We start from the raw sequence: 22451 nt of genomic DNA on the forward strand, positions 1-22451 counted from the left end.
GCAGCGCCGGGGGCCTTCCGGGGAGAAGAGAGAGGAGCGAACGCGCGGCGATGGCGGCGGCGCCGGCCCTGAAGCACTGGCGCACTACGCTGGAGCGGGTGGAGAAATTCGTGTCGCCGCTCTACTTTACCGATTGTAATCTCCGCGGCAGGTGTGGCCCCCTTGCCCAGGGCACCCGCCAGCCGCATCCACGAGTCTCTAGCCTTCCCTTCCGGGGGAAACCCAAGCTTCGGCCACATGGACCGAGGGACAAAATATCCGCCTCAGATAGTGCTGGGGCCCAGGAGGAGGGAGTGGGGAGAGACTGTGTCGTGGGGCAGCCCTCTCGGCGGTGGATGGAGGGAACGCGCATCCCCACCCGCCGGATGGCCCACGAGCGCGCGCCAACCTGCCCCTCCCGCCCAGGCTCTTCGGAGACAGCTGCCCAGTGGCCGAGCTTTCCAGCTTCTTGACGCCCGAAAGACTTCCCTACCAGGAGGCAGTCCAGCAGGACTTCCGCCCCGCGCAGGTCGGCGACAGCTTCGGACCCACGTGGGTAACGCTCCAGAGAGAGGGCGGAGCCCCTGGGCCCCACCTCCCAGCTTGCTTGCCGCCCCTAAAAACCCCTATTGTCGGCTCTCTGCCCTAGACAGTCACTTGGGGCAGAGCAGCACCCTTTGCTGGAGATAGCTCCCTGGTTCCTCAAGCCTTCATGGAAGAATTTTCTCTTCCTCACTTCTCCCCACGGGCTTCCCTGGTGGGTCAGATGGTAAAGAATCCGTCCGCAATGCGAGAGACTTGGGTTCGATCCCTGGGTTGGGAAGATCCCCTAGAGAAGGGAACGGCAACCCACTCCAGTATTCTTGCCTGGAGAATTCCATGGACAGAGGAGCCTGGCGGGCTACAGTCCATGGGGTCACAAAGAGTCAGACACGACTGAGCAACTTCCACTTCACTTCTCCCAGCTCGGTGACATCCCTTAGGAAGGGCACTCTAGGACATATCACAGACCCCTGATTCTCTGCCTCATTCCCTCACCTTGCTGCACACTCCATCGCTTCTTTCTTGCTGATCAAAGCTGAATATCTTGTGGTGCTGCAGATTCTGGCAGAAAGTCTCAAGCCCTTGCTGACCCTTAATCATAGGAAGTATGTCGAAAGGACAGGGCTTTGACCCCTAGGCTCATCTTAGTGGTTCTGTTGCAGATGGTGGACCTGTTGGTTCCGTGTAGAGCTGACCATCCCAGAGGCATGGGTGGGTCAGGAAGTTCATCTTCGCTGGGAAAGTGATGGAGAAGGCCTGGTGTGGCGTGATGGGGAACCTGTCCAGGTGAGGAGCCCTGCCCTGGGTCAGGTGTGGCCACATTTCAGCCCTGGTCTCTGGCAAAGCCACAGCTGAGTGGCTATGCCTGCAGGGTGGTATGAGTTTTTGCTTAGGCCCCTGTGTAATTGTTCCTTCTTATATTTAAGCGGATCACTTAAGGTCACAACATAATGCTAAGCTAACTCTGCCACTGACTGGTCACCCTCCCATTCTGGAATGAAACTAGTTACTAATCAAATACAATAATATGTACAGCAGATGGACTTCTTAAGCCTTTACTAGGTGCTAGGTGCCAGACTAGTGGCTTTTCAGACTGTATCACTTTTTATTTTTAATAAACTAGTTTTTATTATATGTAATAGATGCTTATGGCAGATGGGGAGGAGGACTTTGAAACAGTTATGGATAGTATAAAGTTTACAAAGTCTCTTTACCTGAAATAATGGGTCTGTCCTTCCACCTCACCCCCAGTTGCCCAGATAGAGCCACTATGAAGTGCCTTGTCTATGTATCCAACTTTATCAGGTTTAACCTTTATAATTCTATGTGATAGGTTTTTATGGCCAGTGGCACAGACAGTAAAGAATCTGCCTGCAGTGCAGGAGACCTGGGTTCGATCCCTGAGTCAGGAAGATCCTTGGAGAAGGGAAGCTACCCACTCCAGTATTCTTGCTTGGAGAATTCCATGGACAGAGGAGCCTGGCGGGCTACAGTCCATGCAATTGCAAAGAGTCAGACACCACTAAGTGACTAACACTTTCACTTTTCACAGACAGAAACTGAGATATATAGAGGTTAGCACACTTGCTTGGATTCATACAGCTTCCATTTCAGTTTGACTAACCCTCAGTCTTGGGTTAGGACTGTTGCTCTTCCTGTGCAGAAAGGCAGCAGACCCCTCCCTCCCTCCCTCCCTTCCTTGGCTCAGTGGATATCTCCTGAGTGCCCTCTCTGCACAGGTCCCTGTGCTAAGCACTGGGGGTACAGTGGAGAATGAAGCAAACCTTTCCCTGACCTCATAGAGTTTCCCTTCAAATGCTTATTCAGGGGTACAGAGGCCATCAGAAGCCACCAAGGACCTGACACCTACCTAAGACCCCACAAGACCAGTGGCTTTTCTGCTGGTCAGCAGGTGCCATTTGGTGGTCATGGTGCCGACTGCCTTGGGGGGTGGGGGGCACTTGCTACCAGAGGTCCCTGATTTGTCAATCTTGGCCTTGGGAGAGAGGAGCTAGTACTGGAGGTCCAACAGAGGGGCCTGGCCCCCTTCAGCTTGTACTCCAGCAGAACTGTCCACAAGCCTCAGGCCTTGTCTCTTTCATTCTGCTCCTCACCAGGGTTTGACCAAAGAGGGAGAGAAAACCAGCTACATTCTGACTGACAAGCTGGGGGAGAAAGACCCCCGGAGGTGAGTGAGTCCCTGGACTATGGCTGACCAGTGCTGTAGGGGAAGGGGGCGCCAGAGGGAGAGGAGCCGCCGAGGTCCAGAGAAACACATCCACTTTCAACACCACCATCTTCTACATAGTTTGTTTTTAAAAAGCAGGATTTTTCTGACCAAAAAGATAGCATTTTAGTTCCTACATTAAATGCAAAAAAGCACAAAGAAGTAAATATTGATAATTCCCATTACCCCATCACCTAGAGATATCCATTATTAACAGCTCAATTCTTCCCAGAAATTTTTTCAGAGGTGGCGTTCACTAGCTGAGGTGGTATTTCTTTGATATTTTGCATCCTGAGTTTTTAAAATTCCATATTGTGCATTTTATGACACCATCAAAAAACTCTGCTTAGATGTTATATTTTATTATATTCAGTGTTTATTAAACATTGTGTATCTGATGTTTCCAGACATGGGGACTATGATGGTGAATGATGTGATCTTTGATAGCAAGGGGGACTCACATGTCCATATACAATTACAAACTGATGAGGGCTCTGAAAGACAACACTCTGAGTGGGAGAAATCTGTTCTAGACTAAGGAGAGCACTAGGGGAAGAGTCCCAGAAGGCTTCCTGAAGGAAGTCATGTTTGCTTTCTGAAGATTGAGCAGAACAGCACCACAGCTTACCACACTGCTCCGAACAATGGCCTGCCTCTGTTGGCTGACAGATCGTTGCTCTGAAAGCTGGACCTGGGAGATCCAATCATGTTTTTAACGTGCTAAGAGGGTTCTGAGACCCAGGCAGTGCTTTGTATAGACAGCTTTGGAAATAAGTCTAAACAACATAATTCACACACTTCCAAACTCAGCTACTTACCCTCCTCAGCCGAGGCAGAATGTGGGTTTAGTCTGCTGTTTCCACCGTGGCCCTCTGTCATACGTCCCTGACATAACTGAGATCCTCTGGGTGGTAGATCCTGAGGGCACATGAGGAGGGGTCTGTCGGGTGCCTCTCTGGTACTCCTTCCCCAAGCCCCAGAGTCCTCTGCCAGTCCCTTGGCCTGAGGCTGCCTCCCCACATTTGTAGCCTGACCCTCTATGTGGAAGTAGCCTGCAACGGGCTCCTGGGGGCTGGAAAGGGATCCATGATCGCAGCCCCTGATCCAGAGAAGATGTTCCAGGTGAGCCGGGCTGAGCTTGCCGTGTTCCACCGGGATGTCTACAAGCTCCTAGTGGACCTGGAGCTCCTGCTAGGCATCGCCAAGGTACTCAACACCTCCACCCCACCTGGATACTCTCTCGAGCCCTGTTTCAGGCAGGCTGTTTCTTGGGTCGGATAGCTGGGGCTCTGGGAATCCAGAATAGAGAGTGTTTTGTGCCTGCCTGAGTGTTGAGAGGACTTCCCTGTGTAAAGGGGAAGAGGGAGACAGTGCTGAGCAGCAGGACCAGCAGGACACAGAGTTGGTTGTAGGGAGGAACTCTGCTGAGAACCCATGGGAGATCAGCTGGGGTCTGATTCTGGAGCCTCTGCTTGCTTGAGATGGGGATTAAGGGGCAGAACCTTGCTGCAGGGCCTCGGAGAGGACAACCAGCGCAGCTTCCAGGCCCTATACACTGCCAACCAGATGGTGAACGTATGTGACCCTGCCCAGCCTGAGACCTTCCCAGTGGCCCAGGCCCTGGCCTCCAAGTTCTTTGGCCAACGTTGGGGTGAAAGCCAGCATACGATCCATGCCATGGGGCACTGCCACATTGACACAGGTAGGGCAGCAGCTGGCTGGGTTGGCTCAGCGGGGGGGGGGGGTCAGGAGTGGTCTTGAAGACCTTGTTGCGCCCTGAAAGCACTGTGTGATCCACATCAAGTTCTTGGACCTCAGTTTTTCCCCATGTGTAAAATGGGGAAAGGGGAATGGACTGTAGGTTTTGCTAAATGTGCCCTGGATGGCATCATGCTAGATATTGGGGGGAGGATTATTGAGACTGATGATCACAAAATAGGCAGAGACAGTTGCTGCCATGATGGAGGGAAGTATGGGGAGCTGGGGAGCCCAAGAGAGGCACTTAACCCAGCTGGGTCTGGCAGATTCAAGAAGGGCTTCCTAGAGGAGGTGACCTTTGAACAGAATGAGGATGAGTAAGAATTTGACAAGGGTGCCCGAGTCCTCGGACAGGAGTGATGTGGAAGTAGTTGAGATGGGGATGCAAACACAGGGGGAGGCTTCCTGGGGAGGATCAGGAGTTCAGTTCGGAACCTGATGAGTCTGCAATGTCAGGCTTACAGGAAATAACATTTTTAATGAACTTCCCAAGGTATTGATTCTGATGCAGCTGAAGTTTCTGAGCCACAGAATCAGGGCTTTCTCTGCTGTGCCAAAGCGTGGGATGTGGAGTTCTGGGCTGGTAAAGAAGGAACTAGGAGGCCTAGGTTATGGAAGGCAGCAGTGCCTCAGGCAGGACAGCTGGCCCAGGCGGGTCCATCCAGGGAAGCGGTGCCCTCTGTTCCAGGATGTGTTCCGGGTGTGTAGGGGAGGGGCCACACCTGCCGCTTCCTAAAGGATCCTCTCTAAACCCCAGAATAAGGCCAATCCAGGGACTGGGGCCCCAGCTTCCTGACTATAAAACTGCCCCACTAGCTCCAGCCATGTAAAAGTGACAGCTCAGGAGAGATGCCACAGGACTCAGCAGGGAATGGGATGGGATGGGAGGAAGGCTACGGTGACCCTCTGGTGGCCCAGGAGGGGCCTGGTTGGGTGCTAGGGGACAGGGGTGCAGCTGGAGGTCTGTGAGGGGCTGGGGACCTGGCTGCTCTCCTTCTATCCTCACCCTCCTCCCCGCCTAGCCTGGCTCTGGCCCTTCAAGGAGACTGTGCGGAAATGTGCCCGAAGCTGGGTGACGGTCGTTCAGCTCATGGAGCGGAACCCCGAGTTCATCTTTGCCTGCTCCCAGGTCAGAGGGACGGCTGTGTGAGTGGTACCTGGAGCCCAGGGGGTGCTAGTGTGGGGTTCCCAGGGCTTCTCAGCCCACCCCCTGAGCCCCAGGCGCTCAGCCCTGGGTGGGGTTCATGTTGCTCCTGGCCAGCCCCCACCCCATCTGCCCCACAGGCGCAGCAGCTCGAGTGGGTGAGGAGCCACTACCCTGGCCTGCATGCCCGGCTCCAGGAGTTCGCCTGCCGCGGGCAGTTTGTGCCCGTGGGGGGCACTTGGGTGGAAATGGTGAGTGCCGTCTGCAGCCCCTCAGCCTCAGGCCTTACCATCAAGGACTCTGTCCTCTGCTGTGCTGGTGACTTTCTGCAGGTCCTTCATGCCCTCTTATCAGTCCCTGGAATCCTAGGGCTCGGGACTCCCAGGGGGGTGGGGGTGTCAAGCACTGTGACGGGCCATCTGTGTGACCCGGCCCCAGATACCTCCTGTCTGGCAGACAGACGGTTAGGCTGAAGTGAGGAGATCGAAGCTTCCAGGGCACTGGCTTCCCCCAGTGTCAGAGCCCTGGCTTCTCTGGATGGGGTGGTTTCCTGAGTCCCTGCCCATCTTGTCTGATGCTGACCCCAGTGGCCCCCTTCTTCCCTCATGGCCAGGATGGGAACCTTCCCAGTGGAGAGTCCATGGTGAGGCAGTTCCTGCAGGGTCAGAACTTCTTCCGTCAGGAGTTCGGGAAGATGTGCTCGGAGGTAGGCGGGGAGCTGCTGCACCTGCAGGCAGAGGGGACCAGAGCTTGCCCTTGAGTGAGGAGGGGCTGCAGCTGGGCCGCTCTGCCGAGCTCCCGGGTCCCCGTGCCGCAGATGCCTTCTCCCTGCAGTTCTGGCTGCCAGACACATTCGGCTACTCCGCGCAGCTGCCCCAGATCATGCGTAGCTGTGGCATCAAGCGCTTCCTCACCCAAAAGCTGAGCTGGAACTTGGTGAACTCCTTCCCGGTGAGCAGGCCCCAGGGGGCCAGGCTTGGAGCAGGCTTGGGTCCCTCCTGGCCCGAACATCTCGTCCAGGCTTATTATTGAGGGGTCCTGGACAAACCACCCAGCCCCCACCCAGGGAAGGCATGCCTCTCCCGGGGTCACACAACAGGAGGGGCAGGTGAGGGAGGCCCGGCTCTGCCTCAGCCCTGACTCTGGCCTCTTTCTTCCACCTGTCTCCCTGCCTGCAGCACCATACCTTTTTCTGGGAGGGGCTGGATGGCTCCCAGGTGCTGGCCCACTTCCCACCCGGTGACTCCTATGGGATGCAGGGCAGTGTGGAGGAGGTGAGAGGGCATCTTGTGGCCAAGGTCGGGAAAGGAGGCAGGCTGGAGTGGGCCAGGTATCCAGCCGAAGCTGACCGGTGTGAACCTGCCCAGGTGCTGAAGACAGTGGCCAAAAACCGGGACAAGGGACGGACCAACCACAGCGCCTTCCTCTTTGGCTTTGGGGATGGAGGTGGTGGCCCCACCCAGACCATGGTGGACCGCTTGAAGCGGCTATGCAATACCGACGGGCTGCCCAGGTCAGGCCTGGGTTCACTCTACCCCATTCTCTGCCCTTGCCCTGAGCCCTTCCTCTGCTCAAACTTTGGGCCCAGCGCCCCCCCTCAACCTTGTTCCCGCCAATTGCAGACCATGGGCACCTCCCAGCTTCGACCCTGGAGGTGGGGTGGGAGAAAAGCCAAAGGTGGGAAGGGGCTTAAAGCCACTGAGGCAGAACTCTCCTGGGGGAGGAAGGGTCCAGACCTGCCTTTGTCTGGACAGGGAGTCTTCTAGGGGTGGCTCCTTTCTGTCGGGGCTGGACCTCTTGTCACACTTTCATGGAAGAAGGGTAAGTCACATGGCCCAGGCCGGGAGACCCAAGCTTGCAGTCTCCCTCAGGGTGCAGCTATCCTCTCCGGAGCGACTCTTCTCAGCGCTGGAGGGCCACTCGGGGCAGCTGTGCACCTGGGTTGGGGAGCTCTTCCTGGAGCTACACAACGGCACCTACACCACCCATGCCCAGGTCAGGGACTGGCTGCTGAGCCAGCGAGGAGGGGGCACCCTACAGTGGCCCAGACCGGGGGAAGAGGCTTGTGTTCCATGGAAGAGCTGAGAGGAGTGCAAGAGCTGGGTGCTCAGGAGCCTGGAGGTGGCAGGACTCAGCATCTCTGAGGGGGGAGTGTCCTGGGCAGAGGGGAGAGGAGGCAGGCTTTGGGGGCAGATAACACATGAGGCTTTATCCAGGAGTTCCTGGAGAGCATCAGGGGTTCTAAGCAAGAGGCTTTGGCAGGGGGACCCTGGGATGCTTGCCCAGGCTCTAGACTGAGTCCCCCCTCCCTTGGGCTCAGATCAAGAAGGGGAACCGGGAGTGTGAGCGGATCCTGCATGACGTGGAGCTGCTCAGCAGCCTGGCCCTGGCCCGCAGCACCCAGTTCCTCTACCCGGCTGCCCTGCTGCAGGATCTCTGGAGGTCAGCCTGTTTTCTGTCCCCTGCCACCTGCTAACCTCACCCAGACGCCTCTGTGGTTGCCGCAGCCTCCCTGCCTTCCCCACCCCACCCACCTCAAACACCTCCCAGCCCTGCCCTTGGCCCCTGCAGGCTCCTGCTCCTGAACCAGTTCCATGATGTGGTGACTGGGAGCTGCATCCAGCTGGTGGCAGAGGAAGCCATGTGCCACTACGAAGGTGAGGCTGACAACATTTCCACGGCTCTCGCATCCAGTGCAGTGCCCAGAATGTCCCCCGTGGGACATTCAGGGGTCACCCCGATCCCCTGCCCACTCATAACCAACCAGTCTCTCCCCAGACATCCGTTCCCATGGCAACACACTGCTCAGTGCTGCAGCTGCAGCCCTGTGTGCTGGGGAGCCAGGTCCCGAGGGCCTTCTCATTGTCAACACGCTGCCCTGGAAGCGCACCGAAGTGCTGGCCCTGCCCCGGCCTGGCGGGGCCCACTGCTTAGGTATGAGCTGGGGAGAAGAGTGGCTACTGTGGCAGGAGGGATCAAGGCCAAACTGAGAGTCAGGGACATTCTCCTGGGGGTCTCTGCCCTGGGGTGCCCCAGGCTAGAGAGGAGGAGTAGTGTTCAGCCCCTATACCCAACCCTACCCTGGCCCAAGCATGGTTCCTGAAAGGTCAGGGAGGCTGCACTGACGCCCAGGCTCCTCCCCAGCCCTGGTCACCGTCCCCGGCATGGGCTATGCTCCTGCCCCCACCCCCACCTCACTGCAGCCCCTGCCGCCCCAGCAGCCTGTGTTCGTAGTGCAAGAGGTGAGTGCCGGCGCATGGCGGTGGGGCGGGGGCTGTCCTGGGCTGTCCCTAACAATGTGGAAGTGCTGAGCCCCCCAATCTGGAGCAAGTGGTGAGGCAGAGCTGGGGCTGGGGGTCGGGTGGGCTGTTGGTTGTGGGAAGCTCCTGCAGACCTAGCCTCAAGGCCCCCTCCCACCAAGACTGACGGTTCTGTGACTCTGGACAACGGCATCATCCGAGTGAGGCTGGACCCAACTGGCCGCCTGACATCCCTGGTGCTGGTGGCCTCCGGCAGGTGCTAACCCCTTGCCCTCTCCCACTGCCTGGCAGGTGGACCCCAGACCTCTCGTTCCCTCTGTCCCGTGGCCACAGCTGACCACAGCAGCCCACGAGTGGCTCTGGACTGGGACCCACACATGGAACAGGGCCTACCCTCCACCCCACCCACCTCAAACATCTGGGGAGACCAAAGTCATTCGGTTATAAAGTACTGATGTCCATGTCCTTCCAGGGAGGCCATTGCTGAGGGCGCCGTGGGGAACCAGTTTGTGCTGTTTGACGACGTCCCCCTGTACTGGGACGCATGGGACGTCATGGACTACCACCTAGAAACACGGTGCGGGGTGGGCAGGACTCCGGGTGGCAGTGGTAGAAATACGAACAAGTGTACTGGGCCCACTCTGCCAGGCTGTCCTGGCTCAGTGCCTCTCCCCTCTATTCCACAGGAAGCCAGTGCTGGGCCAGGCAGGGACCCTGGCAGTGGGCACTGAGGGTGGCGTGCGGGGCAGCGCCTGGTTCCTGCTACAGATCAGTCCTAATAGTCGGCTCAGCCAGGAGGTTGTGCTGGACGTTGGCTGCCCCTATGTCCGCTTCCACACTGAGGTAGCAGGGGGCAGGGTGGTGGGTGTCTTCCCTGGGTGTGGCTGGTGAAGAGGGGCCAGCCCCTTGTACCCCACCCCCACCCCCCACAGGTGCACTGGCACGAGGCCCACAAGTTCCTGAAGGTGGAGTTCCCTGCCCGTGTGCGCAGTCCCCAGGCCACCTATGAGGTCCAGTTTGGACATCTGCAGCGGCCCACCCACTACAATACCTCTTGGGACTGGGCTCGATTTGAGGTCTGCCATGGGGTGGTGTGGGGTGGAAGGTTTGGCTCTTCCCTGGCTGGGGAACGACTAGTTGTGTGGTATGGGGTGAGGAGGCACGTGATGGTTCCTAGCATGTATGCCAGGCATTGTGCCAAATGCTTTATGTTCAGTTTGATATTCATGCCCATTTGGTGGGGTAAGTACTCTTAATCCACCTTTCCCAGATGAGGGACTGAGGCTTAGACAGGCTGTGTGGTGTGCCCAGGGCCTCCCGAGGTAAGAGCTGGAATTCAATCAGTCGTGAGGTCCCAAAGCATCCCTCAGTCTAGGACTAGGAGCTCTGGAGCACACGGAGGAGGGGGACCACCAAGTGGGTCTCTGATCTACGCTCCAGGTGTGGGCCCACCGCTGGATGGATCTGTCAGAGCATGGCTTTGGGCTGGCTCTGCTCAATGACTGCAAGTACGGCGCATCAGTACGGGGCAACGTCCTCAGCCTCTCGCTGTGAGTGGGGGGCTGCCCCAGGGACTGGTATGGGATCCTGGTCTTGCCAGGATAGAACTGCAGCAGCTCCGGTCTGTCCCTTTCCCACCCTTCCCACCCCAGCTTGCGGGCGCCTAAGTCCCCTGACGCCACCGTGGACATGGGGCGCCACGAGTTCACCTACGCGCTGATGCCGCACAAGGGTGAGTGCTACGCCCCATACCCCTCTGCCCTTCTCGGCCTCCGCTACGGGAAAACGCCCCTAGTCCGGCGCTCTGACCACATGTTCCACCACACGTCCCTTTTCCGGTCTGCTCCCAGGCTCGTTCCAGGATGCTGGCGTTATCCCCGCTGCTTACAGCCTCAACTTCCCCCTCCTGGCGCTGCCCGCCCCGGGCCCGGCGCCCGCCGCCGCCTGGAGTGCCTTCTCAGTGTCCTCGCCCGCGGTGGTGCTGGAGACGGTCAAGCAGGCAAGGGGCGGGATGGGGCGGTGGCGGGTTCGGGGCGGGGCCTGGTGTCGGCCCCACCCACCACTCACCTTCCTCCGCAGGCGGAGACCAGCCCCCAGGGCCGCACGCTCCTGCTGCGGCTCTACGAGGCCCACGGCAGTCACAGCGACTGCTGGCTGCACACGTCGCTGCCGGTTCAAGAGGCTGTCCTGTGAGTTGGGGCGTGGGGTGGCAGTGGGGGTCTTGCCCTTGCAGGGCCCTCATGACCACCTCCTGTTCTGCAGCTGTGACCTCCTGGAGCGCCGCGACCCTACTGGCCCCCTGCTCCTCCGGGACAACCGCCTGAAGCTCACCTTTGCTCCTTTCCAAGTGCAATCCCTGTTGCTCCTTCTGCAGCCCCCACCGAACTGAGTCCCTGAGGGTGGGGTTTTGTTTGTGGAAGGCTTTGGCAGCGCCTCAATTCTGCCTCCTGAGCCTGATGCAAGGGTCAGTTACCTCTTAATAAACCCTTGGCTCAGGAGCCCTGCCGGTAGCCCCTGCTCAATCCCCTCAGGGCCCATCCTCAGGCTTTGAGGGGACAGTTTTTACCCCAGGTATTTGGGTGCAGGGGCAAGACCTAAGGTTATTTGTGCATGCAGCGTCTGGATTGCAGCCCCCATGAGAGAGACCCGGGATACTGGTAACCATAAGATGACTAAAAGACCATGACACAAGATGGTGTTCTGGGACTTCATGGTAGTCCAGCGGTTAAGACTATGCGCTTCCAATGCAGGGGGCATGGGTTCAATCCCTAGTCAGGGAATTTAGATCCCACATGGGAAAAAAAACAAGAAGGGGTGCTTCCGCCTGTACCCACAGATAGAGGGCTTGGGGCTGAGGAGGAGGCCTGGTGGGTGGGTTCTGGCTGACCCCCACTAGGAGGAGAGCACTGCTCCCCACTAGGGGAGCAGCCACAGGCCCTGAGGAGTCCTGGACTGGAGGAACTGTAGAGTCTGGGCTAATTGGGCAGGGGGTCTCTGCACCACCCATGAGGGGCCATCCCTGCAGAGGCCATGGCCCTCCTGTCCTCAGGACTGGGCAGCAGGCCCTTCACACTGAGCCTTCCCAGACCTTCTGCAGTCAGCCCAAGAAGTGCCAAGAAGTTCAAGTTTATGCTTTTACTAAAAATTAGCATTTTTCACATGGGCTTAAAAAATGAGGATAGTGGGGTACAATTAAAAACGTAATTGTGTAGGGAATGGCCATAGGGTCAGAGCATCCAGTTCCCTGCAACCTCCAGGAAGCCACACAGGCCCAGATCCAGGGTGCCAGGAGGAGGGGTGGATACAAGCAAGAAGAGCCTTTTGCTAGGAGGCTGAGGTCCCCTCAGGCTCCAAGGATGGGGTGTCAGCCTTGATCTTCCGGGTTCTGTGGCGGCCTAGGGAAGGACAGGTGAGATGGTAGTCCCTGGCCGAGGACTCCCCAAGAGCCTCCCTTCCGCCTTTGTCCACGTGTTTCTCCCACCCACACTGCCATCCCTTCCTCTCCTGGGGAGCTCGCTGTGGCAGTCCGTCCCTCCCCAGAGGAAGTTGCTGAGGAAAGCCCACCTGAGGTTGCTGGCCGCCTCCTTCTTTTCCCTTTGTCAGGGACCGGGGGGACTTCTGGGTCCTGTTGGAGGCTGGTCCCCTCGGGCACCTGAGCTGTAGTCTGTTTAGGAAGGCCTCTCTGTGCCCTCCGTGTCCTTGAAGGGGCTTTGTTTGGAGATGGAGGGTCCTGGGTGGAGAAGACGCAGGGCCATGAGGAGCCCTGCAGGTCAGGCAGGTGAGGACCCACCTTTGCCCTCCATTGTCAAGGAAAGGAGCTGCCTGAGAGCCTGGCCTGGGAGGTGTGGCCAGACTAGGAGAGAGTGCAGGGACGGGGAGGAGCAGGGAGCCATACCTCCACTCTGTCCTCAGGACCCTGCTGTGCTTCCTGGGACTTCTTCTTGCGGGACTTGCCCCCTGTAGGACATTGATGCTGATGGGCTTGGAGGGTTCTGTGGCCTCAGCCCCCTTTCTCTAGACTCCCACACTCCCACTCTGGAGTGACTCCCAGGGTGGGAGAGGGGGACTGGGATGGAGAAGGTGCTGCAGCCCTTGCACAGCTAGTTGTTTCTGCTCTCTTGTTACGTTAGGAGTAGTTTACCTTTGGGTGCCAGGGGTCCAGGATCCCCCTAAAATGGAATCAAGAGAATTCAGGAGTCAGCCTGGTAGGGGTAGTTTCCTTGCAGAGGCAGAATCACACCTGTCCTTCCAGATCAGTGAAGCCCTTCCCCAAGGAAGCCTGACTGTCCCCTCCTGACCCCCCAGGTCAGCGCCAGCAGCAAGGTCCCCCCTGCTCTGGGGCTGCGCCACTAGCGGGGACCCTAGGACTCAGAGGAGGGGCAGAACATAGCACAGGGAAGGCTTAGACCCTCAGGACCAGTGTGACCCCAGGTTTTTCCATCCCACCGGTTTCCTTGGGTCTCTGTTTGCCTGTACAAGCGTGAGAGCCCAAACCTGGAACCAGATGGTGCGGCCATGCCGGTCCCGCAGGGAGCTCATGCCTGGTGTGCTGTAACACTGCAGCCAGGCTCGGAAGGCAGCAAAGTCCTCCTCCCCGCTCTCCGACCCGTAGCCTTTGCCCCCTGTGGGACAGAGGAACCAGGTGGAGATCAGAGGGGGGACTTAGGCTGGGAGGAGGGGGAGCCCAGTTAGACCTGGCTTAGACCTCAGCTTCACAAGCTGATAGACTGAGTCAGGGGGCCAAAGCTCTCCCTCCTCCAGCTGTGTGACCTCAAGCTGGTGTCTTCCCCACTCTGGGCCATGGCTTTCCCATCCTGAAGTCGGATTAAGAATCCTTGTCCTGCCTGCCTGGAGGTATAGTCCATTTAGAAATGACTAGGTCAACAAACTTCCATTCTCCAGGCAGGGAACCAGGCCCAGACAGGGGCAGGAACTGTCCCAGGTTACACAATATGCCAAAGCAGAGCTAGCCAGCCATCTTTGCCTCCCAGGCCCTCACCCAGCTGGACCACTTCCTTGGGCACCGAGTGGCACAGCTCCAGCAGGTCAGGGTTCTGCAGCTTGGCCCTAATCTTCTGGCTCAGGGTCAGCTCCGGGCTCTGGAGAAGGGGCAGGGGTGGGACCGGGATGTCAGCATGAGGCAATGCTGCTCAGAAGGCCGCTAGTCCCTCAGGGAACAGACCCCTTCTGAGCTTGGCAGGACATGGACAGTTCATCGGCACCCCCCATCACCTCCCATATGCACGCACACACACACATTGTAGACACAGGCTGGAACTGAGAAGGGACCTGCTCGAGCTGAGCTGCAGACACCTCACCCAGCCCCAACCCTCGTCCGCCTGCCTGACAGGGGCAGGCGCATCCCTCCCAGTGCCCTCACCGGCCTGCGCTGCTGCAGGGCCTCCAGAACTGTGCGGGCCTTCTCGAAGGGGGGGATCCTCAGCCTGCAGGGAGGTGGAGAGGGGTGCTAAGCAGAGGGGAACGTGAGCACACCCAGACACCCCCGCCCTCATGCCCAAGGCCTGCCTGCTGACCGGTACAGGATCTCCGCCCGCAGATAGTTGCCGATGCCATTAAAGAACCTCTGGTCCAGCAGGGCCTCACAGATGGGCCGGTCAAAGGCCTTGTCTGCTAGGTTTCGTAACACATTCTCCCTGGAGGGACACAGGCCGGTCACATAAGACCCATTCTGCCTGCCTGCCCCCTGCCCCTCCCTGCCTCCCAATGGGGTAGGGGAGAGGAGCTGGGGGAAGCAATTTCTGGGTGCAAGGGAAGGAAACAATAAGTCCCAATTTCCCATTATCGCATCCTCTGTGGTATTTGGCAGCAGGAACCTCCATTTTCTGTTAAAAATGGGAACAATGTGGGATTTCAATTCATCACAAAAGGTTAAAAATGCCAATTTAAAGGAACATGCTCAAGAAAACACTTGAATCTATGTATATGGTTTGCATGTCACCAGAGTGGCTCAGATTCAAGATACTTTTGGGAACAAGGTGATCACAGGACCTTGGGTGTGCCTGCAGTCTGGAACGCCTTGTCTAGGACTTCCAGTTGCTTAGACATGAAGATCTGACATTGGTGGGGTCAGCTATTTTCAAGATGCTGAAGATCTTCTTGGAAGCTGACACTGGCTCTGTTTAGCAGGAGTGAAGGGGGCAAGTCCTGGCTGGTGAGTGCCTAGCACCCCCACGGGTCTCCTCACTACCATGAAGAGGAAATGAATCTTGCTTCTTTGAGAACATGGTCATGACAAGACTGACTCAGTGATGGGCATGAGAAGCAAATGATACAGGGCCCAGAAGACAGTTGGGGGGTAAAACTGGAAGGTCAACCTGGGTGGTCAGCTCCCAGAGGGAGGCAGATCCCCACAGGCTTTGCAGCTGGAGGACCAAACAAGCCAAAATGCTCATCATGCAAGAGAAACTTCAGAACCAGCTGGCAAAGAGTTAACTTGTGGCCTGACCCTCCCAGGAAAGGTGAAGTGGGAGAAATCTAAGACAACACAGACACTTCCCTGGGAGTGCACTTGGGGTCACGCCTGGGAAGGCCAGGAATCCGCTGCCTTCTGGGGGCCAGAGATGACCTGATCCACCCCAATGGGCAGCCAAAGACATGCCTTCCCCAAGAAAGGATTTGCCAAGTCCCACTCCATGCCTTCCTGTTTGAATCTTGTCAGAATGCTTTTACTTTAGAGCTTTGCACTTCCCTGGTAGCTCAGCTGGTAAAGAATTTGCCTGCAATGGAGGAGACCTCGGTTTGATTCCTGGGTTGGGAAGATCCCCTGGAGAAGGGAATGGCTACCCACTCCAGTATTCTTGCTTGGAGAATTCCATGGACAGAGGAGCCTGGTGGGGCCCCAGTCCGTGAGGTCGCAGAGTCAGACATGACTGAGTGACTTTCACTTCACTTTCACTTTCCCTTCCCCCTGCCCCACCTGAACTAGCTCTGTGGGAGCAGGGACCACATCCCTCTTGATCACTGCTGAACCCTCAACACTTAGAACTGGACTAGCACCAAGCAGAGACACATGCATGTTTTATCTTTAGAGGAAAGGAAGTGGCTGACGCTGGGCCATCTTATGTGACCGGCATTCCACCCCAGGTGGGGCTCTTAGCCTGCCTCAGGCAGAAGACAGGCACGGAGAGCATGGGACACAGACCGGTGGGCAGGCACGATGTGGGAGACCACAGCCTGCTTCAGAAGCCATGCCATTAAGTGGTCCCCTCCCCACCCCCTTGACGCAGTTCCTTCCTGCTCAGCCTCCCTTCTTGGGCTGTTAAAGCCTCTCTACTTTTCTTCTTAGCCTTCTGAGGGCACCAAGCAGTGTGGGATGCTGATGAGAGCCCCAGCTCTGACACAGTCGGCCATGTCCTCCACCTCTTGCCCCCCCCCTCCTCTGGGTTTCCAGGTCCATTAGCTCGGAGTTGTCCCTAGGAAAGGACACTGCCTTGGTCTACAGATGAAAGGACTGAAGCCCAGAGGGGCTGGAACTCGCTTCTCATTGGCCAACAAGGCACTAATAAGCCACATCTGAAGCCCAGGACTGTATTCCTCACACCTGGTGCTGGCCCTACCTGAACTGCTCATACTCCAGCAAGACACACGGCCCGCGGCCTGGCTGCCACTCGCCCCCGAGGTCCCAGCGGCCGAATCGGCGGATGTCCACAAAGCAGAGGGCAAGTCGGGGGCCAGGTGGAGCTGTGTAAAACCGCAGGTGGGCGTGGGGTGGCAGTGCATCGCTGGGCACCAGCTGGAAGGAGCCAGTCATGCCAAAGCGGAAGACAAGGGCCAGTGGCTCCCGGTGGGGCTGGGCCCCAGGCAGGGGGCTCAGGGTCAGGCGCAGCTCCTTGCCGCGGGCCAAAGCAGAGATGCTGTAGGCGCTGCTCTCAAAGGGTACCTCAGGGTTCCGGCTGACGGGTGACTTCTCCACACACCCGCCAAAGACCAGCTCCCTGCATGCCTCGTTCACAAAGTGGCTGGCCAGATGCAGTTCAGGGCCCTCGGGCATTCTGTGGGAGGGGTGGCCAGGCCCTGTGGGGAGGATGACAGCAGGTTGGGCCAGGTGTGCCTCCAGTGAGGTGGCAATATCACTCCCAGTTTTCAGAGGCGAGCCCAGAGGGTCAGAGGGGGCATGGTCAATGGGAATTGGCAGGAAATCAACTGGCTTGGCCACAGCCCCTGCTCTGTCCCTCCCCTGCTCCATCCCCACCCCCAGCCCTGAAAATGCTGAGAAAGCCCAGGACCCTGGGGAGCTCTGACTAGGGAAACATGACTACCTTGTTCATTAACACCTTCCATGGGCTTCCAGGAACACTCTGATTTTAGAATAAAGTCCATATCCTTCCAGGGCCCAGGCTGTCATCTCATTTCCTCCCATGTGCCCCACCCCCCTTGCTCCAAGCACACAGCTCTCCCTCACACCCCTCACCCCCCTTCCCCACCCCCTCCCCGCCTTTGCCGTCCTCCTCGGTCTAGAAACAGCATCCTCCATCCCCTGATCCCCTTCATGGCACTCCCAGACCCTGAAATTATTAGCTCCTGTCTGCCTCTGTCTCCACTCCCACCCCACAATGGGAACTGTGCACGCTCATCTCCCCAAGAATCAGGCCCACCTCGGTTGCCACAGTGACTAAGGGAATGAGCCTGGAAGATAAGAGCTGGGATAACGGTGGCTCACAGGCTCTGCCGGCAGACAAGGTGGAGGAGCCTGCTCACCACCCACTGGTCAGGACCGAGGCCTCGGACAAGTAAGAGGGAATGTAGTTGTCTTCAGGTACCTTAGAGCTGGAGTCAGGGACACACGACATTGAGGGAGGAGGATGGGGCGCCAGGAAGGGCTCCCCACGCTCCAGGCCATGGTCCAGGGGGACACAGGAAACTCCCGGGTCAGCGTCTCGGGCCGAAAGGGTGTCCCCCTTCCCACCCTCGCGGGTTCCCATCTGGCTGAGGCAGGAAGAGTTTGCCACTTTTCTCAATCCAGGGTCGGGAGATCGGAGGCCAAAGTAGGTGTTGGGCAGGGGGAAGCATTTGGCCAGGACGGACTCCTTTGTCCTCCGTACCCGCAACCTCGGCACCGCCCGGGGCCTGGCACCCAAAAAGGTTCGTTTTGCGGGAAAAGGTAAACTTACAGGTTCCTAATTTAGCGAGGGGCGGACGCTCAATGGCTCGCCTCCTACCCACCCCCCTCCTCCAGCTCCCGCTGCCTGTCCTCGGTTAACCCTGGCTCCCTTCCTCCCCAAGGCCCCTATTCCAGTCCTCTTCTCAGTTCTGCTGCACACACACACACATACACCCCGGCCCCCGGCCCGCCGCCGGCTACCTGCGCCCAGCGCCGCTCCCGCAAGCCTGCAGCCACCAAGGGGTTAATGCCGGAGGCGGAGCGGCGCCTAAGAGCATGTTGGGAGCTGCGTGCGCTGTTGGGAAGTGTAGTTCCTCTTGTAGACGGTAAAGCTTGTATGGGGTGGAGTCCCAGAGTAGGTGCTAGGGTGTGGGAAAGGCTTCGGTCAGTCACCTGGCTGAGAGATGGCTGAAGAACCTGGTTCCCGCTGCCCGGCGCCGGCGGGTTCCGGGGTCAGGTCTGAGGTCCTGGGTTGCAGCCGACTCTGGCTGTGAGAAGCCAACCGGCTAAGTCCAGGACCCGGTGGGCAATCCCAGCGGTAAACAGCAGCAACTTCCCGAAACCGAGACGCTTACAGCTGGGCGCAGGGCGCGAACAGGTGCGCGATCAGTGCAGGCTCTGGGGACCCGGTGGTGGCCTTACGTTTCAGCGCTAGTCAGACAGAACACATAAACAGCGTCACTGCGGGTGGTAGAGTGCAGCCCGGCAACCAAAAGCAGGGGCGGAGAAGCGGAACCTACTTCCGATGTGGGGAAAGGTCTCTCTGCGGTGACATTTAGGCTGAAACCTCAGAAGAAGCCATCTGGAGAAGAGAGGGGACCAGTCTATAGGGCAGGTGGAAGGAACTGCTAGGGAGGTGGCTAGGGGGAGTGCTGAGAGGGGAGGACGGACACACGAGCAAGGGCCGGTCCCTTCCGACCTCTGGAGGCCTCTATAAGGAGCTGGCATTTCATCCTAAGTGCCGCAGGCTCGGTGCCTGACCCACAGCCAATTCTCCCCCTTCATACTACTACTCCTTCCTCTCCCTTCATCTGTTTATTCGTGTATTTTGCCAAAAGTGGACTTCCCTGGTGGCTCAGATGGTAAAGCGTCTGTCTACAATGAGGGAGACCTGGGTTCTATCCCTGGGTCGGGAAGATTCCCTGGAGAAGGAAATGGCAACCCACTCCAGTACTCTTTCCTGGAAAATCCCATGGACGGAGGAGCTTGGTGCAGGCTAATGTCCATGGGGTCGCAAAGAGTCGGGCACGACTGAGTGATTTCACTTTCACTTTTGCCAAAAGTACTTTAAAGTAAATTAAACAATGCATGCATGCATGCATGCATGCTAAGTCACTTCAGTTGTGTCCGACTCTGTGTGACCCTATGGACTGTAGCCTGCCAGGCTCCACTGTCCATGGAATTCTCCAGACAAGAATACTGGAGTGGGTTGCCCTACCCTTCTTCAGGGGATCTTCCTAACCCAGGGACTGAACCTGCCTCTCTTACATCTCCTGCATTGGCAGGCGGGTTCTTTACCACTAGCGCCACCTGGGAAACTCATTAGATAATACTTTTTACCAAACCTAGTAAAGTTAACAATAACTTTTTAAAAATATGTATTTGTTTATTTGGCTTGGGGGGGGGTGTCTTAGTTGTAGCATGTGGCTCTTTAGTTGCAGCATGCGAGATCTAATTCCCTAATCTAGTTCCCTCATCAGGGATGGAACCCAGGCCCCCGCTGCATTGGGAGCACAGAGTCTTAGCCTCTGGACCACCAGAAAAGTCCCCAACATAACATCTTAATATTATCTAATACCTCCCACATTCAAATTTCCCTAGTTGTCCTCAAAATGTCTTTTATAGCTAGTTTGTTCAAAGCAGAGACCAAACACGGATTATATATCTCTTCAGTCACTTCCAGTCTAGATGAAACCATCCTTCCCACCTCCTACCCATGTCACTTGCCTTTTTTTGGTCTTCATGATATTTACTTACCCTTCTGAAGAGTCCTTTGAGATGCCCCCATCAACATTCTGGATATGTTTGATGTTTCCTTGGGTGTTGTTAACTTGTTCCTCTATCTCTAGTTCTCCCTGCACACCAGAAATTAGATCTAAAGGCTTGGAAGTGGAAGTGAAAGTCACTCAGTCGTGTCCAACTCTTTGGGATCCCATGGACTGTCCATGGAATTCTCCAGGCCAGAATACTGGAGTAGGTAGCCTTTTCCTTCTCCAGGGGATCTTCCCAACCCAGGGATCGAACCCAGGTCTCCCGCATTGCAGGTGGATTGTTTACCAGCTAAGCCACAAGGAAAGCCCAAGAATACTGGGGTAGGTAGCCTATCCCCGTCCAGGGGATCTTCCCGATGCAGGAATCGAACTGGGGTCTCCTGCATTGCAGGCGGATTCTTTACCAAGTGAGTTATCAGGGAAGCCCCAGTATCTCCTAGATGCTGTTCTATACTCCGAACTGCATGACTTTAGGAGCCACCCAGCCTCTGGTTGTCTCACTCTAGTGGGGATGAATTGATCACTGGTAAGGCTGTGACAGCCAGACTTCTGTGTTGTAAAGGTGTGTTTCATACCGTGGGACCATTGAGTAATCTATGGGGGGATTTCTGTTCACTTAGTTCTGTTTGTTTAAATGAAGTTATATTTTACATACAGTAAAATTCATCCGTTTTAGAGTGTGAGGGCTTTTTTGTTGTTGTTGTTTTGGGGGTTTTTTTGGCCATGACAAGGCATGCCAGATCTTAGTTCCCCAACCAGGGAACCCTGGTTGGAACCCTGCATTGGAAGCGTAGAGCCCTAACCACTGGACCACCAGGGAAGTCCCTAGAGTGTGACTTTTGACAAATTCATACACTTATGACAATCATCACCACAGTCAAGAGATAATACATTTCTATCATGCCCCCATCCCAAAATTTGCCCACGTACGTTTTTAGTCGATATTTACATTGTACCTGTTGACAACCGCTGATCTGTTTTCTGCCCATATCGTTTTTGCCAGTGTCATACACAGGCATATCTTGTTTTATTGCACTCCACTTTATTGCACCTCACAGATGATGGCATTTTTTCTAAACAAATTGAAGGTCTGTGGCAATCCTGCTTTGTCAAGATGATGGTTAGCATTTTTTGGCAATAAAGCATTTTAAAAATTTATTTTATTAAAGTATAATTGGTTTACAATGTTGTATTAGTTTCTGCTGTATAGTAAAATGATTCCGTTATATATTTACATATATTATTTTTCATATTCTTTTCCATTGTGGTTTATTACAGGATATTGCCTATTTTCTTGTGCCATACAGTAGGCTCTTGTTTATTCTGTATATGATGGTTTGCATCTGCCAATCCCAAACTCCCAATCCATCCTCCCCACCACCCCCAGCAATAAAGTATTTTTTAATTACAAAAGAGTTTTTACAATGTACAGTAAAGCTCGTACATTGCTTTTTAAACACAATGTGGTGGTAGTGTAGTTGCTCGTCGTGTCCAACTCTTTGCGACCCCAGGGACTGTAGCCCACCAGGCTCCTCTGTCCATGGGATTCTTTGGGATCCTCCAGGCAAGAATACTGGAGTGGGTAGCCATTCCCTTCTCCAGGGGGTCTTCCGGATCCAGGGATTGAACCCAGGTCTCCTGCATTGCAGGCATACCAGGGAAGCCCTTAAACAGAATGTATTGCACACTTAATAAACTAAAGTACAGTGTAAACAAACTTTTCTATGCACTGGGAAACCAAAAAGTTCATGGGACTTGCTTTATGGCCATACTCACTGTACTTCAGTGTTCTGGAACTGAATCTGCAGTATCTCCAAGGTGTGCCTGTACATGGAATCTTTAGTATGTAGCCTTTTGTGTCTTCTTTTGTCCTCATAGCATAATGCATTTGAGATCCATCTATGTTGGGATGCTTATCAATCCTTCTTATTGCTGAGTAGTGTTCCACTGTGTAGACATACCAGCATGTTTATCCACTTACCAGCTGAAGGACATTGAGTTGTTTACATGAGGTTATTCTTTACCACCATGCAAATACCCAGTTTCACATTACATCAACCTTTCACCTAATGCTTTCTGGTCATTGGTGATCTTTGCCTCAATCAAGTACTTAATTGGGTGTTACAAAATGGTGATTTTCTAATGCTGTCATTCCCCCTACATTAACTTGAATTCTTCTGTAAAAAAGAGCTTTATTTCATTGATTAGGGTTATTTGGGTATTATGAAATACTAAAAAGACAGGATAAATTCTGAAATACTTCTCTTCAATTATCAATTTTTAGACTAAGAATTTGGTGCAATAAAGTCCAATGGGGACAAATTAAGGTTGATTTTTTGCAGGAAAGGGGTTAGTTATCTTTTATGGACTCATAGATTTTTTTTACATTCAATAGCTAAATCTGTTCTCTGCCAAATCTTTAACTTTT

The 22451-nt window shown here is 55.7% G+C and overlaps 2 protein-coding genes across 8 annotated transcripts; one reads left to right on the forward strand and one right to left on the reverse strand.

Moving 5' to 3' along the window:
* On the forward strand, positions 1-11602 carry MAN2C1 (mannosidase alpha class 2C member 1). Of its 3 annotated transcripts, none has more exons than XM_027520752.1 (26): positions 1-151; positions 406-531; positions 1185-1308; positions 2640-2710; positions 3778-3955; positions 4262-4451; positions 5530-5636; positions 5792-5902; positions 6265-6357; positions 6486-6602; positions 6830-6925; positions 7019-7164; positions 7523-7646; positions 7972-8093; positions 8223-8308; positions 8430-8604; positions 8784-8893; positions 9035-9167; positions 9384-9488; positions 9598-9754; positions 9844-9987; positions 10352-10461; positions 10564-10643; positions 10762-10910; positions 10991-11100; positions 11174-11602. In XM_027520752.1, exons 1-26 carry the CDS (start codon positions 51-53, stop codon positions 11298-11300), a joined length of 3192 nt encoding a protein of 1063 aa, XP_027376553.1. In that variant the 5' UTR covers positions 1-50; the 3' UTR covers positions 11301-11602. The 3 variants fall into 3 exon arrangements, with proteins under 3 accessions (XP_027376553.1, XP_027376551.1, XP_027376552.1); XM_027520750.1 differs by having other exon boundaries at positions 8430-8585; positions 8796-8893; positions 9073-9167; XM_027520751.1 differs by having other exon boundaries at positions 29-151; positions 406-508; positions 8430-8585; positions 8796-8893; positions 9073-9167.
* Positions 11603-12031: 429 nt separating this feature from the next.
* On the reverse strand, positions 12032-18594 carry NEIL1 (nei like DNA glycosylase 1). Of its 5 annotated transcripts, none has more exons than XM_027520758.1 (10): positions 18426-18594; positions 16489-16945; positions 14446-14565; positions 14292-14355; positions 13911-14010; positions 13406-13533; positions 13053-13080; positions 12807-12868; positions 12476-12641; positions 12032-12306 (listed from the first exon to the last, which is right to left on the reverse strand). In XM_027520758.1, the coding sequence occupies exons 2-10, from the start codon at positions 16920-16922 to the stop codon at positions 12236-12238; spliced, it is 1173 nt and encodes a 390-aa protein (XP_027376559.1). In that variant the 5' UTR covers positions 16923-16945; positions 18426-18594; the 3' UTR covers positions 12032-12235. The 5 variants fall into 5 exon arrangements, with proteins under 5 accessions (XP_027376559.1, XP_027376555.1, XP_027376556.1 ...); XM_027520754.1 differs by lacking the exon at positions 18426-18594 and adding an exon at positions 18234-18302; XM_027520755.1 differs by lacking the exon at positions 18426-18594 and adding an exon at positions 17692-18184.
* Between the last annotated feature and the right edge of the window lie 3857 nt (positions 18595-22451).

The sequence above is a fragment of the Bos indicus x Bos taurus genome, chromosome 21 (genome assembly GCF_003369695.1).
Source record: "Bos indicus x Bos taurus breed Angus x Brahman F1 hybrid chromosome 21, Bos_hybrid_MaternalHap_v2.0, whole genome shotgun sequence".
Classification (NCBI taxonomy): domain Eukaryota; kingdom Metazoa; phylum Chordata; class Mammalia; order Artiodactyla; family Bovidae; genus Bos; species Bos indicus x Bos taurus.

What these genes read in the sequence shown, in the direction of transcription:
- MAN2C1 (XM_027520752.1), top strand. Translation starts at nt 51, where the DNA reads ATGGCGGCGGCGCCGGCCCTGAAGCACTGGCGCACTACGCTGGAGCGG. An exon ending in TCGGGAAGATGTGCTCGGAG is followed by an intron (nt 6,358 to 6,485) that starts GTAGGCGGGGAG and finishes TTCTCCCTGCAG; the next exon opens with TTCTGGCTGCCAGACACATT. An exon ending in GGGACTGGGCTCGATTTGAG is followed by an intron (nt 9,988 to 10,351) that starts GTCTGCCATGGG and finishes TCTACGCTCCAG; the next exon opens with GTGTGGGCCCACCGCTGGAT.
- NEIL1 (XM_027520758.1), bottom strand. Translation starts at nt 16,922, where the DNA reads ATGCCCGAGGGCCCTGAACTGCATCTGGCCAGCCACTTTGTGAACGAG. An exon ending in CTGGAGTATGAGCAGTTCAG is followed by an intron (nt 14,566 to 16,488) that starts GTAGGGCCAGCA and finishes GTGTCCCTCCAG; the next exon opens with GGAGAATGTGTTACGAAACC. An exon ending in CAAGGAAGTGGTCCAGCTGG is followed by an intron (nt 13,534 to 13,910) that starts GTGAGGGCCTGG and finishes TCTGTCCCACAG; the next exon opens with GGGGCAAAGGCTACGGGTCG.